This window comes from Accipiter gentilis, chromosome 7 (genome assembly GCF_929443795.1).
Source record: "Accipiter gentilis chromosome 7, bAccGen1.1, whole genome shotgun sequence".
NCBI classification, from domain to species: Eukaryota; Metazoa; Chordata; class Aves; order Accipitriformes; family Accipitridae; genus Astur; species Astur gentilis.
Genome location: NC_064886.1, coordinates 16,738,091 through 16,755,115, shown reverse-complemented (window position 1 = coordinate 16,755,115; position 17,025 = coordinate 16,738,091). Strand labels below are relative to the sequence as shown.

The 17,025-nt window shown below is 36.6% G+C and overlaps 2 protein-coding genes across 4 annotated transcripts in view; one reads left to right on the top strand and one right to left on the bottom strand.

The window, feature by feature from the left end:
- The window catches only part of KNTC1 (kinetochore associated 1), a 41,637-nt gene extending 29,614 nt beyond the window's left edge, over positions 1 to 12,023 (top strand). The window contains 16 exon segments of the mRNA XM_049804410.1: positions 819 to 1,029; positions 1,137 to 1,246; positions 1,912 to 1,961; positions 2,340 to 2,418; positions 3,102 to 3,220; positions 4,073 to 4,208; positions 5,184 to 5,279; positions 6,166 to 6,222; positions 6,687 to 6,741; positions 6,821 to 6,884; positions 7,927 to 8,056; positions 9,044 to 9,133; positions 9,681 to 9,826; positions 10,655 to 10,745; positions 11,016 to 11,051; positions 11,053 to 12,023. Of these exon segments, the coding sequence (XP_049660367.1) occupies positions 819 to 1,029; positions 1,137 to 1,246; positions 1,912 to 1,961; positions 2,340 to 2,418; positions 3,102 to 3,220; positions 4,073 to 4,208; positions 5,184 to 5,279; positions 6,166 to 6,222; positions 6,687 to 6,741; positions 6,821 to 6,884; positions 7,927 to 8,056; positions 9,044 to 9,133; positions 9,681 to 9,826; positions 10,655 to 10,745; positions 11,016 to 11,051; positions 11,053 to 11,067 (1,485 nt within the window). The 3' untranslated portion in view covers positions 11,068 to 12,023.
- A 607-nt stretch (positions 12,024 to 12,630) lies between these two features.
- VPS29 (VPS29 retromer complex component) lies at positions 12,631 to 16,940 on the bottom strand. Of its 3 annotated transcripts, none has more exons than XM_049804414.1 (5): positions 16,804 to 16,891; positions 14,633 to 14,707; positions 14,012 to 14,203; positions 13,309 to 13,544; positions 12,631 to 13,004 (listed from the first exon to the last, which is right to left on the bottom strand). In XM_049804414.1, the coding sequence occupies exons 2-5, from the start codon at positions 14,669 to 14,671 to the stop codon at positions 12,887 to 12,889; spliced, it is 585 nt and encodes a 194-aa protein (XP_049660371.1). In that variant the 5' UTR covers positions 14,672 to 14,707; positions 16,804 to 16,891; the 3' UTR covers positions 12,631 to 12,886. The 3 variants fall into 3 exon arrangements, with proteins under 3 accessions (XP_049660371.1, XP_049660372.1, XP_049660373.1); XM_049804415.1 differs by lacking the exon at positions 14,633 to 14,707 and adding an exon at positions 16,231 to 16,242 and having other exon boundaries at positions 16,804 to 16,883; XM_049804416.1 differs by lacking the exon at positions 14,633 to 14,707 and having other exon boundaries at positions 16,804 to 16,940.
- Between the last annotated feature and the right edge of the window lie 85 nt (positions 16,941 to 17,025).

Genomic DNA, 17,025 nt, shown 5'->3' with positions numbered 1-17,025 from the left:
TTTCTTTTGGGGAAGTGACTGTGTAAGTGACCCCTCAGAAGAACCCTCTGTCCAGTTATATTCTCCAGTTTACAATCTAGCAAAAATTAGGCTTACAGTTCTTGGAGGTTGGACAAAAAATATACAGTTTTAAGGAAGAGTAATTTGTTCTTTCTCCTGTTCTGTGCATTTTTCTTGCTGCGGGAAAATGAGGTGGAATCTGTTCCAGCTGTTAGATCAATAGCGTTATTAACTTTTGCTTTGAGCAAAAAGATTCTTTAGCTATTTGTAGTAGTATATATAAAGAAAGTTTGCTTTGACTTGATTCTCAGGCTTATGTTTACATGGTTGGTAGGGAAAGGTGAATAAGAATCTCAGCCTTGCTTATAAATATCGAGCTTACTATGGAGTCATTGAGACATAATGAACACTGAATAGTCCTCTGACACTTAGTCACATCTTTGAATAGAATTGTGCCAAAATTAAACTGTAATTCTAGCAGCCAAGGCTTAATATTAAATCTTTTTTCTTCTCCATCTTACCTCAAAATGTCTTAATTTTACATACTGGTGCATGTGGTACATATTTTATTTGGCTTTTTCACAACATATCTTTGCCTACAATTTTTTTTCAAAATATGTTTTCTTGCTAGAGCAGTATGGTTAATAGTGTCTTTTTACAGGAAAAAATACCTGTAGATACAGATATGCAGGCACATCTAAAGAACAGATCTTGCTACCCGGTTCACTGTTTTAGACTATTAAAAGTTAAGATGATTTTTCTATTGTTTTTGAGTAAAAGGATGTTGTTTTATATAAAACTGTGGTGTTTTGCTAAAGGATGAGTCACATGAAAAAGCCCGAGTCTTACAGAAGAAATTATATATGCAGTATAAGCGATCAGCAACAGAAAATGTTCTAATAACGCATAACTTGAACACTGGAGAGCATTTGAAGTCTATTGGGAAACCAGCAAATCTTATAATTTTACTATATGAACACCACAGTATAGACCAAAGAATCCAAAATCCAACTGGCAGAGACTATCCTGGTGAGTATCCATAATCTAGTTTCAAAGGAGTAAAAAGTTGTTCTTTAAAAGATGCTAAGCAAGATAATACTAGTTTGTAAATATATTGTCTCTACCTATTTATGTAGATATCCATATGGCAGCTAAGGAGATAGCAGAAATTAACGATTTGGATATGAACAAAATTTGGGATAAACTGCTGGATAAATGGCTGTGTCCAAGCACACTGCCCTCACAAGTAAGTCCTCACTGGAGACTTGATTTTTGGAGAAAAGTGGCCAATTACATAAAATATGTATATTTTTATCACTTGTTCAAAAGACTAATGTTATTTTGCATAATTTGCCTTTAGTACTCATGAATTTATTTAAGGTGCATCTGAATTCTGAACACTAACAATTTCAACACGAACAATTTCTAATATAGTTGCACACTACTGTCTCTAGTGAGAATGATTTGAAATGCTTTCCCTTCTCTGTACAGAGATTAAAATCTTATCTTTGGTGCTACATTAAGGTTGTGTAGCCAGCCTAAAGGAGTTGTAAATATACTAGCCTCATCAAATACTGATTCGAGAATCAGAAAGAGAATGAATCTTCTCCTGTTGTAACTTAGCTAACAGAGTGTTAATTGCTGTCTATGCAGCGTACAGCTGGGTGAGAAAGGGCAGGGGGCAGGCATTACCTCTGCTTCAAAATGCCAGTTAGCAGGCTGAGGAATGGTGTTGACTGCTAAGCATACAGTTAAATAAAGAAAGGACTGATAAATCCGGAATTCCTTTCCTTGGCTGCATTAGCAGGGGTGCCCAGGTTTTAAGACTGGGTTTAAGTAAGGATATGACCTAGCTACTTATCCAAACAATTTAGAAAACTCTTACAACTAGATTTTCATGTCTTTTTAAAGAAAACTCAAGCAATCTTTCCAGATGTACAGGAAGATGAAGAACTCCGAAGGTATGTGTGTTGTCTTGCATATAATATGGCAAATTATTGTTAACTTGCAAGTTTAACTATACCTGGCTTTTTCAAGAAAGCTAACAGTGTGTGTGATTCAGAACTCACTGTTGTGTTCTTATTTTTACTTTCTGGTGACATCAGTTTTGAATCATCAAATACTTCATTATGCAATGAAATGCCATTTGCAGTAACTTACCGATGTAAGTAAGTGCTTAAGAGTAGCTATTTGGAGGTTTTCTCCTTGTTTTCTATATCCTTGGAATCTCTTATCCTTAATCTCTTTTTGACAGTGAACTATAATTACATTTGAATGAATATTGATACATTGTATTTCAATAGCTACACTATACTTGCCTTAAAAATGCATTTTTGCAGAGTTATATATCTACTTCAGTCACGGCCAATGGATTATAGTTCAAGAATGCTTTTTGCAATTACAACGTCTGCCACATCTGTAAGTTTCTAAATTCTTATTTTTAGCTTGCTATTTATGAAATTTTTATCTCTTATTAAAATCAAGTGTTGTCTGCTTAACTGTATGGGTTTCAGCCTAAGGCCTATGTATCTGTGTTTTTGATAGAGCTCATACAGTATATAAACTATGTTTCTCTCCCCGACCTTTGGAGTGAAACTATGGTGTTCATTGAATTTTGCTATTGACTGTCAAGAGCAGCCCTTAAACTCTGGGTCTTCTAAATTTAGTGTTGATATTATCCAAAAATAACTTCATTAAATGTTTTCTAGAATGTGCTTTAAGCTGGTGTAATACGTTGGCTCACTTTGGGTGGAATTAAAGCAGAGTGGTAAAATTATTTTAGCAGAACCTTAACCTTCAGTCTTTCACACTTACTAAATGTGTTTCTGATACTATATATCACAAATATTTTTCTTGCCTGCATTAATAGTCTTAAATCTAGAAAACCACCTGGTTTAGCAGTGTTCTTTGAAGTTCACAAATATTTCAGCTGGTTAGTATAAAAGCTGAATGTGAATCAGTCTCTTATTTAGCTTATATTTCCACTAAATGAATCAAAAAATCTTAGAAGGGATCATACGAGACATATATAACCCTCTTTCTACTTGTTCAGCCAATTGTTGTGTTTTTTCACTGTGTTGGGTTTTTTTCCCCCCTCTCAGCCGATTGGTGTTACTCAGCTGACATTTGCTCACAGGAGCAGAGCACTTAAGTGTCTGCTCTACTTGGCAGATACCAACACTGTGGAATCACTCTTCAAGAAACCCATTGAGAAAGTAAAGTAAGATGATTTTTCCTTGAGGTGTTCCTTAATAATGATGTTTTGTTGGTCTTTAACAGCCATTGGAAAAATATATATGATATTTGGAGAATTTTTTTTTTTTTACTAATCGTTTTTTGAGCTTTGAAAATCTATTTCTGAAGAGCATAATTAGATCTTTTAACTTCACTGTAATGCAGTCCAGTACATCACAGTCCTAATTTGTAAACCTGAAAGTAATATGACATCATGTGGAAAATATTTTGTTCCATTTTGCATAGGTTGCAGTTATTTCTCTAGCAACTGAAGCATTTTCTCCTACCCATATATATATAGTGTTTTGTTCATCAGTTTGGAACTGGTCATCTTGCAAAGACATAGTCCTCTGCAAAACTAAGGAACCAAACCCCAGCAGAATAATGTTTCATTGAAAATATCTGTAGAACTAACTAGCCTAGAAAATATCTAGAATAGTTCATATGCTGGTAATCTGGAATTAGGGGCTTTTTAATTGAAAGTGATGTTTTCAGAGTACATCATACCAAATAGCTACATATGGGTTTCTGTAAATATGCAGTCTCTGTGCATGAATGAAATTTTAGTTGTAAGAGTTATTGTAAGTGGTTTATCTTTAGAGATGATCCAAGGCATCCATCATTCTGGTGAATGAGGTTTCCCTAAGCAATTACCAGAAAGTTTTTTTACTTCATTAAGATCTCCTTCATAAGTACAGTCTATGTAATTTTTTTTTTTTTTTTTAAACAACAGAAGAATACTTTTCCAATATTATCCTGAGCTTGATTATGTGAACTATAATGTAGTAATCACTGTAAATATCATTAACTCCTGGTTTTGGGGGGGACTTTTTTGCAGGTATTTTCTAAAATGCTGCATTTATCTGGCAGAGTTTGAAACCTTGAATATTACATATACTTATGAATCATTTCATAAGAGTCCTAAGGAAGGAATGATTAAAGGGCTATGGAAGAATCACAGCCATGAACCCACGGTATGTTTTTTTTAAAATCCGTTATAATTTTTTGTTTGTTTGTTACACATTGTGTGAAATGTACACCTTTCTATATACCACATACATATCTAAACAGATGTTGCTCCAGTGTACTCCGTCCTGTTCATACACAACTCATGATACAGTACTTAGAATACACGACTCACGATTATATTTAAAAATAGTAGTGAATATGCAGTTACCCCAAAGACTCTCCTCTTTCAGAGTGACCGAAAAAAACCCAACCTGTTGATGTGCTGACTACTGCCCATCACATAATTATTCCCTGGTACTTGCCCACCTTTGTGTACCCATACCTTGTCTCTTGTCTGGGAAGCAAGATCTTTTTTTTTTTTTTTTTTTTTTTAAAAGATGCTTGGATTCATACCTCATACTTTAATATTAATTAAATATTAACAGAATACACCTTTAGAATAGCTGTTAGTTACCTACCTAATATGCCAGGGATAGATTTTAAGTTTTACTCTGCTTAGGAATTTGACAATTGCTTTGTGTTACCAAGTATGTTTTGTAAGCAGCTAACTTAACACTGAAGACAAGGGCAGGTAAATGAGATTTCCAGGTAGGCAATAGTATGTGACAAAAAAAGTATGCTATTATCTTAAGGCTTCAATGGTAATACTTCTGACATATAGCCACAAAATGGAAGTGATCTGTTCTTTGGTTGAAATTATACACATGCTAGTCTAAAGTTTGAAAGTGACAGATTAAAAAAGCTTTAGCCTTCCTACAATTAGAAAATAAAGTGTTATCATGTATAGGTTGATTTTTTGGTTTTGTTTTAATTCTCCTCACATCTGTAAAATAATTCTGAAAGTGGCTTGGTTGTGGTCTTTCAGGAGTTAAAGCAAGTCCCGGTAATGCTGTAAAAATCTAAAATTACACTGGCAAGCAGTAAAGATTTGATGATCATGAATGTATATTAAAATACAGTGTGTGCTTGCCCTCCTTTAGGCTGTTAGACTGATGACAGAACTTAGCCTAGAATACAAAGTATATGATTCTCAACTATGGAATGGCCTCCTACAGAAGCTCCTTGGTTTCAGTATGGTAAGCAATTTTTAAGTATGAAGTTCTGGAGCGAGGTGAGAAAAAGGCTTTTTTTTATCCACTGATTTCTAAAGAATGGGATAGATACATAAACTATAAACTTACTGTGAACAATTATTCATCATTTATTTGGTTACTTTGGGCTCTTAGATGCTGAACTGATGAAGCTTTGATGAATTTGTGTTTTAGCAGTACTGCTTGAGAATTTTGATCTTAAATTGTTCTAGTTTTATTTTTTTTAAAGGCACAAAGCCTTTCAGGTGGCAAGAGTAAATCCTATGATAATAAATTGAAAAACTTCTTCATCTTATAATTTTACAACATAATATGCATACTTTTGTGTGCAAATACACACATATGCACAAACTGTTCATATATGTGTATACTTATACACACACAGAAAAATATTACTCCTAAATTTTTTTTATTATGATAGTAATCCTGATTTTTGTCATTCAGAATCTTAATTACTTCTGATTGTCAAACTTTATGTAATGTTGCTACAGCCTAAGGAGGTAACAGATGTACATGGTAATGTGGTTTTATCAGGGGCAGGTCTTGAACCTAGTATTAATCTAAAGAGATTTAGGTACTAATAGCAAAGAAGTTGGGATCATAAACTTTTCAGCACCAGTTGTATTAAGACTACCAGAAATCTTGGGTATTTACTGACACATATATGCTGCTGCTGCTTGTGATAATTCAATTTACTAAACTATAAATCATATTTCCATATGCATCAGTTACTCCTCCCAAAGAAACATGAGTATCTTGAGGAATTGTAAGTTTACATCCTGTAGGCAAGACAACAAGCATGATGCAGTTCTGTAGATTATCACCAAATCTTCAAAAACACTGTAGCATTTTGTGAAAAAATTTTTTTCAGATTCAATATCTAAGAAGAGTTTTGTTAGCAATTACTGGGATTCATTCATTATGGGAGGTAAGCAAATATTCTGTGACTTCTCATCTTTTTTCTTCACTTAACAGGAATTTAGCATCCTATTTGTTTGTGTGTGTGTGTGTGAATGGCAGCCATCTATGCCATGAAGTGTTATGCATGAAAATACTCTTTTTGAATTATTATTTTGATGACAATGCAATATGCAGATGAGCATCATTATTAATCACTGAAATAGCATATTTTGCATTTTTGGTTCCTTCAGTAAGCACTTGGAGGGTTTTGTAAAGTTGGACAGAATAATTTTGCCATCAGTCAAAATATGGCTAAATCTTAGACTATGAGATGAGGAAAGCAATGTTAGGCAATAACTCATCCAGGATAAAAAGAAAAGAAAATTGACAGGCTTCTTCCACCTACGGTGGGTCAAGGTGTTTGTGTGTGTTTACAAGTACGCTTAGTTACAACTGTGTTTGGCTATTACTTTAAGACTTTGTTGTCAACAGATTCCCAACTTCAGTCGAGCTTGGCGAAGTATAGTTCTGTCACCATTTCTCACAGGTAGGATTGTTACTAGCTATCGTACTTGTATAGTAACTTGCTTATATATTTACTTTATCACGTTTTCTTTATTTCTTAGCTTCATGTCCACCAAGTCCTAAACAGTTAGAGGAATGTTGTGAGTGTTTTGTGATTCTGCTCAAGTAAGTAGATAGTACATCCCACATTTGTATTAGTTTGAGTGGGAATGCCTGTTTGTAATTTCTCATCTAACAACCTGCCCTGGAACATGCAAGGGAGCTCTGAACACTGGGTAATCTGAGGCATGAGGAAGAACCTTTTGCCTCCTGTGGGAAGGACAGGATCAGGGCACATATCCAAACAGAAATTTTGTGCATGGCTGCAGACTGTTGTCAACATGTGCTGTAAGTCTGTACCTTGGCTGTTTAAACTCTACTGGGAACTGCTCTCTGAACTGGGGCTCAGAATCAGCAGCACAGACTGCTGAAAACCAATTTATCTGTCCAGTCACTGTCCCTATGAGGGATATCTGTTCCTGTCCTGACATTTTTTAAAGGACTCATGGTGAACCCTAGAGTCCAGTTAATACCTTTCTTAGCCCCAAATATAGCACATTTCCTAAAACATTAACACAGTGTAAGATACAGAGAATTTGTTTTCCTACAAAGAATAAATCTGACATGCCAAAAATCTAATAGCTGCACATCTATAAATGTGGTTAACCTATGGTATTAACGTTCCAACACATTCTGCATTGCCTTTACAATGTAAAAAAGCACAAGAAATCATTATCTTATTCACCACAATGCTCTGACTTGCTCAAGAGAAGAATCTGAGCTCAAAGCGCCTGACTCAACCCAAAAGTTAGGAAATACTGGAAAGGGATCCAGCTGAAGAACATGCCTACACTACTATGCATATACATATGTACCAAAGCATTACTCTGGGTGGTTGGCCAACACTTCCCCTCAAAATAGGACCTTGGGTGTTTAGAAACTGGAGTTAGTTTTTTGGGGTTTTTTCCCCAAGCTAGAAAATTGTCATGCATTTGTATTCTGTGAAACTTCCACTCACATAGCTTGGCCATTTCTGAAAATAAGATGAGGTAAAAAAATGTATTGTTCTATCTGGCGTAAGAATCTCAATGCAGTTTTGTTGACAGTATTAAGCCATCCAGTTACACGTATCAGAGTTGAGAACTTCACTCCTAATCTTCTTCTGAAGGTGTCCAGTTCTGGCTGACTTGGATGTCATTGGAATAGCTAAACAATATGCACAGTTAGACCTTCCAGCTTTTGCTTTGGGGTGCCTGTTGCTAATTCCTCAGTCTGAGAAGCGACAGCAGCAAATTCAGGTAAATAATAAGTTTTGTGTTCTATCTGTGCAAGGGAAATATCTTTAAGCATGTTATGTTCACCAGAAACTGTGAAAGATAGTGACTTAATTCCAGCTTATTTAAATATGTTACTGCTGAAGCTGCTCTGAATTTGTCCTTCTGAAAGGGGTCATGTGAACACTGCCTCTTGTTTTGTGCTTTTTTTTTTAAAAGCAAAACCAGCTAGCTTAAAGTCATCCTCAGCAGCTTTATCATATGACTTTGTCTTATGACTTTGCGGCTATTTTATGGGATCCCACCCATAAAACCCATGAAAAAACCTATAAAATCCAAGCCATAAGCATATTCCTGCCCGGGCAGCGTGAAGTTGATGATAACATATATAATTGCTGAGGAGCTACTAGTGGGCTAGTTTCACAGCAGATTGTAAGTACTGAATCCTACTTCAGAAAAGTGTTGAGTGGAAAGCTCCTGACTTCTTAGAAAGGTGCTTGATATGCATTACAGCTTCTGCTGTAAACCATTTGCCTTAAAGCCATATCCTTGCTATGCATGTATCTTGACAGTTTCCTTTCTCATCTCATCTGTTTCCATTAATTTATGCTCTGCACTGTTCTCCCAGATGAAGCATTATAGGCTGTTCCTATATTTGTCATGAGCAAACTAGCACTAGTAAAGGCATCTTAAATTCTTAGACTTCCAGTCATTAAAGTTAAGCTCAGAAAGATTTTCCCAAATTACAGCATTAGTGTAAGACATGCAGTCTGCTGGCAATGAGTCAAACAAATCTGTAACAGCTACAGCAAAACACCCATTGAGAGTTAAAAGCAATGAGTACTACTCTTTCAGTCAAACTGTACAGTTCCTGGTTTGATAATTTCATGTTTGTACCTAGAATTTCAAAATATTAATTGTTCCTGAATAAATCAAATACTTGCTGTGAAGGGAGAGTTTCTACTTTAATCGCTCACAGAATATTAATGTTTTGTAATTTATTTTTGCAAGGGTTTCTTATCGACATGTAACACAGAAACTGTGCTGCAACAAATAGATGAACACATGAACACTGGAGAAGTAGTGGCATTTGCTTCTCAGGTAAATAAAATTTACTTCACTTGCCTTTGACTTGGAGACTTTTTTGATATGTAAGTGTACACAGAACCTTTTTTTCTCTCTCTCCTGATCTTGCCAAGCATTAGTTGACATAATGCACACTTCTAAACTATAGCAACATTTGCAGGGATTTTTTCATTTTTATTAATGATATGCAACTGGAAAACTTCTTGTATGTACACACACAGTGCTGTGGTATAGGCCGCCCCTAGTTGTAGGGCAGCATTGTTTGCAGCAGTGCTACTTTAATTTCCTAAATAAACCTTTTAAGCAAAAAGGTTAAAGGGTTTATGAAACTGCACTCTCTCCTGCCTTGCCTTGGTCTGCCTTCCTAAGGGCAAGTTTCTTAATTCATTGCCCTATCTGAATCTCAGACTAGTCTTCATAAAATCTGCCATTTCACAGCACTAAAAAAAAATTTTTTCAAAAAATCCTGCTTTATGGGAGTCTGAGCTCTTTTCATTCAGAAGTAAAAATTTTTATCTTTAAAATATTAATACTTTTCCATTACTAAATCTTAAATCTACAGATTAGATCTTTAGTTTTGGACAGTATCATAAATGAGAAGAAATATGAAAAATTCTTGAAAACTAAGTATTTTCCACTGTTGAAGCAACAACTGATGAATACTCACCGAGTGAAAGAACTGGTGGATTATTTTGCCGAAAAGAACTGGTAAGTTAGTTAGACAGGTGATGCGTGAATGATAACAATTACAGAAATTTAATCTCTCCTTTATTTTATTTTCATTTATTTGAAGTCTTGGAGATTTGCTAGTACTTAGTCTCCAAGAATTTTTAAAGGATTGCTAAGTTAATAAATAAAATAAAAATCTTACCTTACCACTTTGCATACTTAGGGTAGAGTTTTACAGTGTCATGCAAGCCAAAGTAACAGCTTGTTGAGCCTCGACTGGCAAGCAGATCAAATGCAGTTAAAATAGAAGTAACCTGACTGAAGAAACAAATGTTTTTGCTTTGAATCACTTCGCCTTACCTTCAGATGAATTCAGCTTAGCAGCATCATGGAGTCACACCTTCAGCAATAAGAATACTCTGAAAAAATAAATTAACTGCCTGTACTCAAGACTTAGGAATTAGTGGGTTTGCTTCTGTTTTTCAAGAGTTAGAAATACCTCTTATGTTCCACTTAAGTAAAACAAAGGCTCTTGCCACTGAACCTACTGCCGGGCAGTTCTCAATCAGCACTTTCACTTCAGACCCCAAATACTCAGTATTTCAAGTCACATTGTTACCAGTTATCCTGCAGTCAAAATGGGACAGGAACCAATAAATAACCATTTAAATTCTAGTATATATTGGGTTTATAAACAGCCACAGGTTAAATCCTAGGCTTGTTTTCCTCTACCAGGAAATGATAGAACCTGTCTGACTTCAAAAATGTAGGGTCATACCTTATTTTTATACTTCAGTGTATGTAGTCTAAATACTTGGCTTTTTAGAGAACTTGTTGACAAAGTTGATAAACTTTTGCCTCCTACAGCATTGATGATGCAACAGCCCTAATTCAAGAATATCAAGAGAAATGTGGAAATCCCATTTTGGTAGATACACCATCATCTGATCTTCTGAAGGTAAAACAAACCACTTCTGTATAACGTGCAGTATTTTCTCCTTTTTTTCTAAACTAAGACTTCACTCAACTTCTAGCAAAAATACTTGTTAGCCAATTAATTTTAGTAAAATACATTGTATATAATAAAATATACCTTTATTAATTCAAATAATTCATTTTACTTGCACCAAATCTGTGCCATGCTAAGCCTTACACTTTCAAGCACTTTCACAGGTCTTAGATTATATCCCATCTTCCTAAGCCCTATTAAAATTATCTTACCTTCCAGATGTATCTGAATGGACCAGAGGAGACCTGTGTACTAGAATTGTCATCGATAAGGTCTTGATTTACCCTTTTCTTTTCTCCCTCTACTGGCAAGACGAGGGCCATGCATCGAGAAGGCTCATCCCAGTGAAGTGAACATTTAAACTAAAACCTCAATGCTCTTTTACCAAAACCTACCCTGAGCTTTTCAAGTTTTTTTAACTGTTCTAGGCTGTTTCTTCTCCATACTCTATCCTCATTGAAGCAGTTAGATTTACAGCAGAATTCCCTGTTTCTGTTCAACAGTAATGTTCATATTCAGCACTTTGATTTTAGGAAGGATTGAAGTTTATTTGCTTTACTTCTGTATTTCTCCATGTTTAAGTAAGTCTGCTGTCAAGATTGCTCTAAGATTTCTTTCACACAAACATAACCTTCCATAATCGTGATAAACTTTTTTAAAATTGTAATAAGTGGTATACTTCATGTAAAATACACTTTGTAGACAAATTGTAATTTTAACTATAGTAAGCACAAATAAACAGACTTACGTGTCAATTTTGGCCTTACAGTGTTCTAGAAACCTTTTTTAATTATGAAGTTGTCAGTAAATTGATCTTCCAGTCAGTCACTAACCTTCCTTGAATAACGTTTGCTAAGGTTTTCTTTTCAACTTTGTTCTTTCTGTATATCTGCAGCAGGATAAAGCAATAGATGTATGTTTCACTGCATGAAGTAGCAGTTAGCCAGAGGTTCCCGAGATACCAGGCTGAAATGCTTGGTCTTCTTCTAAGGTAAAGCAGGTTTATTTTGAATAGAAATAAGTTATTTAGTCAGCTTATGACACACAAGTAAGGGTTCTAGCTGATCCCTTAAGTTCTATGGAAAACATTAGTTTAACTCAAACCTTCATGACAAATAGTCCCCAGCTTTTTGTACAGATACTGCACTGGAAAAAGTCATAATACAGAGGCCGACATCTGCAGAGGAAACAGGCCACCATTGTAAATGTTCTTCTGTAGGAGACAAGATAAAACTCTGTTTTTAATGGAAAGTTAGCAGTCACAAGACGTGGGAGCTGTTAAAATACATTCAGTCCCCTGCAGTCATGAGAACAGGAGAGCCAAAAGGTCCAGTATTCTTGAACAACTAATGTTTTAGTCTTCAGTAGTAGTACAAATGTCATATGGAATTACATTATTTAAAACCTCTGTACATGGGAGCAAAGCGCCTATACATGTAGTGTTCAGATATAAGCCATAAATAAAGGAAAGCCTCTCTTCACTGTTTATAGATTTAATGAGACCATCCCTCATTAAAGCGTAGTGGTATTTGAAACTGCTTTGATTATAAAAAGACTAAAGCTAAACTTTCTACAGTGAAATTACTACTGTAAATGATGATTTAATTATAATATTTTCAGAATCTATGTTAATCTTTTAACTTAATTGGGAATGTTGAAAAAATTAAATATCAACTGGCTTCTGAAGCAAACGTAACATGGCCCCAGAGCCCTCAATCTTTTTGTTCAAGCCCTTTATGAGTATCCTTTAGAAGTAATTCACCAAACCAGAGCCTCAGGCATTTTAAAATCAACTACAACTGCTGTATTGTTTCCCAACAACAGTTCATAAAGCTTAGTTTTTCTATGAAGTGGAGTTTATTACAACATTAAGGAACAGTATTTAAACAGTCATTTTAATGGAGTATTTTACAAATCAATTGATACAGAGAAAAGCAAACACAATGTTGTTTTAAAGTTATTATCAATAAGCTACATTGTTAAGCTGTTAGCAAGGAAGTGTATGTAGTACTGTAAACTAGCAATCAAGTATTGTAGTAACTTGCAGTTCAGAAGGAGATGGTAAAAACACCAGACAAGCAAAAACATTTTTAAGATTTTTTGTACTCAATTCTTTCTACTTTCACATCATCTCCAATTAGTTGATAGACATATGTAACTACTGTAGAAGCCTGGATATCCATCAGCACAAATGAAGGAATGATGTTACTGGAAAGAGAGGAAAAAGTTGATATTAATTGTGCATATATAATCAACTTAGCAGTGTTTTGCCACAACTTAACAGAAATACTCTAAGAAAAATGGATGTGGATTTTGTAAGCACAGTACATCAGATCTGAAGCTTTAAGTATTTCACTCACATCTGTTTCAGTCAAGGAGATTTAGCAAGTACTATCAACCCTTCCTCTCCCCAACTTTTAGAATGCAAACATTAACCTTCATAATGAGTTCTGTAGTTCAGTTTTGTTATCAAAAAGAAAATCCCCACAGATACTTCCCATACTTCACTTACTTCTCTAAGGCATGATAGGCTCCTGTAGCTGATCCTGGATTGATATAGAACTTGTTTTCATGTTCAAATGCCTCAAATTTGTGTGTATGTCCTGAAATTAGGATGTCCACATCAAATTGCCTTTGTAGCAGTGCCAGGCTGGCCATGTCACCCCAAGGAATAACCTGATGGCCATGAATCAACCCAATTTTGAACTGTCCAACAGTTACAACTTTCTGTTCAGGATAATTAAGGTTCTAAAAACAAAAAAACCACACAGAGATCAGATGTACAGATTTATATTTAAAAACAATTCCGTGCAACACCAAGAAGAGAGGGGGAAAGCTTATGGAAATATTCAATGTCATTTGTCCTACCACTACAAAATGTGAGCTATAAAGCTGCTTTTATGAACACTGTGGACAGTGTGGTAGGATGCAAGGGACTTAAAAGATCTGACAACAGCAGGTCCTGTTTGCTGAAGTCCTAGGCATAGCCAAGTATGCAAATTACTTTTATTCATACTGATGACAGATGAGAACTTACTGTGCAATTCACATTATTGATTGTAACCCCAACTCTTTTTGCCCAGTTTGCTTTTCACGTGACCTTAGTACTACATAACCTCAGTCTGCCCACTTTTACTTAAATTACAAATAACCCAAATGTTGCCTTTTATGTAAAAGATGCACAAAAAAGCGTCATTATCAAGAGAGGACACTACCTCATCAAAGTCCCCTCTGACAACATGAACATCCCCAGCCAGAGTCTTGAGGTAGTCATAAGTGTCCTTGGTGCAGAGGTTTCCTGTGCAGAGGATGTGTTGGATCTTTCCCGGAACCAGCAGTTTTTTGAATTTGGCTGGGAGGCTGTTGCATCGATGTGGAATGTGAAGATCTCCTAATACTAACACCAACTTATCAGGTGTCAGGACAGGAAAGAAAGATCGTTACAGATACTTATTAAGACAAGAATAATTAGGCAACAGAAAGCATTGCAATGTTTTCTTCAGTTTCATAACTTTGCATTTTGATGTAAAAGCTACTAAAATAAGAATGAAATGGTGATGGAATATTGCCATATTGAGGGAAAACAAGGGCCCTTCCTAACATAGAGCATTATCCAGAGGAGGGCCTTAAAAACAGAACAGTCTACAGATTTATTTTTTTCATTTTGTTGCTGAAAGCCATTGCAAGGTCTAACAACAGAAATGCATTATTACTTGATGTATTTTACACATTTTTGGGAACTACCATAAACTATCCCACTTTTTTTTTTTCTCCTTAAACATCCAAAAAAAACCCCAAACATAGGACATCTCTAGTACATGTTCTCAAGCACAGACCTGGCTAAACTGTGGCCATTTCCCTTTAAAACTCTTCATCCAAGTTTGTTTCTACTTTAATTAACTGTTTTCTTCCTTATTAAAAAAAAAAAAAAAAAAAAAAAGAAAAAGCAGCACATTTGCAACACGTGTTAATAGCTGACCAGAATAGGAAGCTTGTTCAGGGTCTGTATTGTAGGAACCACTGAACAACAGCATAATATTAACAGTTTAAAAAAAAAACCAACAAAAATAATTAAAAGGGGGGCGGGGGGGGCACTGCAGAGAAGATAAGCCAGACTACTGCACAGTGGTTCTATTACCAGTTCTATTTAATTTCAGTACAATAGATGCAAGGAGAAAATAAATTTAACAGGGGCTTCAAAATTAATGATTCAGATGAAGTAAGACTGTAGTTTAATATCACAGGCTTTAAATCTGCAAATAAAGAAATAATTAATGTGAGCAACACAGCAATAAATTAATTATGCAAAAAGGGCAGGAAAAGCTCTATAAAGCATGGGATGTTATGCCACTACACTGTAAAAACACTGGATCTAGAGACAGTCATCCCTGTTAACTTGATTAATAGCTCCATTTTAAAAAAGAGACAGTTTATCTTCCAACCATAATGCTTTGTTAGTAAGACAGTTCCTAAAATGACAGCCATCAAATGTGTTTGTAAAAGACACGGCCCAGACAGATATATATAAAAGCAGTAGTGACTATGCTAAAAAATTACCTTTTTTAATAGTTGCTTTTTAAATTTTTAGGCTGTGCAGCTATCTTCATGCTAACAGTCATCAAAAAAGGCAGAGGCAACTTGGGTGGGGTTTTTGTTTGTTTTTTGGGGGGTGGGGTTCTTTGGTTGGTTGGGTTTTGGGTTTTTTTAGATTAAGAACATCTCAGTGCCATCATCAAAGCCATGCATCTTTGGAAAACAGATGCTTGAAAGTATCAGTAAAGCAATACAAGAGTTTTTTAATCAAGGAGCTACCATTTTAAAACTAAGCCAGGAGAGGGGAAAAAAGACACATTTCTGATGGTCTTTCAAGAGTTCCCAGTGAAAAATACCCTTACTAGCATCAGTCTAGAGATGATACACCTCAATGCAAGTAAAAAATGGGTAGCAAGCGATTCTGATTATTAAAGTGGCAATAGATAGATTCTCTTAATGACACTTAAGGGGCTTACATGCAACACTAGTTATGTATTTAAGGCTTAATAAAATTATCCTGCCACTTAAAACAGATAACCCCACTGAAGTCAGCAGAGTGTGTGCTTTCAACCAAGATCACTTCCTTTGCTGGCAAACTGGCAAGCCCCATATTTTCCCCCAAATCACGTCCGAGCTCCCATTAAAAGAAAAGCTCGGCAAGCTACAGTAACAACAATTAAAAGCACTGAAGTGTGTTTAATAATCACAGGTATCTGCAATGTAAAATAGTGGCAAAGAATGTTACAACATCTGGATTTTAGTAGGAATTTAGGTGCAAATCCTGAGCGTGGCTTGGACAGCAGCCCCTAATTCATTTGTACCGTCTGACGTTCATATAATCTAGTAACATTAACAAGCCCTTACCACCGGTGTTAGCAACAGCCAAGAGGAGTAAACTTACTCTGTGCCCAGCCTTATTGGAATGGAGAAGTTGATTGCAGACAGGGGGGAATGAAAAACAGGGCGAAACATGATCAATGTTAAACAAAAGAAAGCAACAGAAAAGAAAATATAGCCAAATGAATAGGCAAATAATAATTAATGGATTGTTGATGTTATGAGAGAAGCGTTAAAAATAACTAAATAACTAACTAAATAAATATATATATTAAAAAAACCGGCTCCTTCGCGCGGCCCCGGCAGCTCTCCCGCCGCTGACAGCCCCTCAGCACGGCCTCCTCACCGCCGGCGGGCCCTCACCTCCTCTCCGCGCTCCCCTCCCGCCCCTCCCTCTACCTCAGCTCGGTATTAGGCGGATTTTTGGGCGGCGACTGACAGTAAACGTTCCCCGAGCGCACGTTCAGCACGGCCGTCGGCCGCGGATCGCCCTCCCGCCGCACCGCGGGGGCCCCGCGCCCACCAGGCCCGACGGGCTGCGGCCGGAGGAAAACGAGCCTAACGCCCTCCGGCGCGGCGGGGCGAGCCGCGGGGTGAGGGGCCCGGGGGTGGGGGACGTGGCGGCCCCGCCGCTCACCATCCTGCTCAACGCCGCGCTCCCTCACACCAGCCTCTGCGGCTCCTCCCGGAAGCCAGGCCAGCGCCAACCACCCCGCTACGGCGCCTCCGAAGGGCCAAGCTAGCCCGAAACGCGTTTCTCCGCAGCCATTCCCCACCTCCAGTGACATCCGGGTCTCTGAAGAGCGCTTGGCCCGCAGAGGGGGGGGAGTTCCCGCCTTTTTTGCAGTCGTGTGAGGGG

Excerpts from the sequence above, each read along its gene's own strand:
- VPS29 (XM_049804414.1), bottom strand. The coding sequence starts at position 14,671 with ATGAAGAGTTTTAAAGGGAAATGGCCACAGTTTAGCCAG. Across the intron at positions 13,545-14,011 it reads TCAGAGGGGACTTTGATGAG|AACCTTAATTATCCTGAACA; the intron begins GTAGTGTCCTCT and ends TTTTGTTTTTAG. Across the intron at positions 13,005-13,308 it reads GCCTATCATGCCTTAGAGAA|TAACATCATTCCTTCATTTG; the intron begins GTAAGTGAAGTA and ends CTCTCTTTCCAG.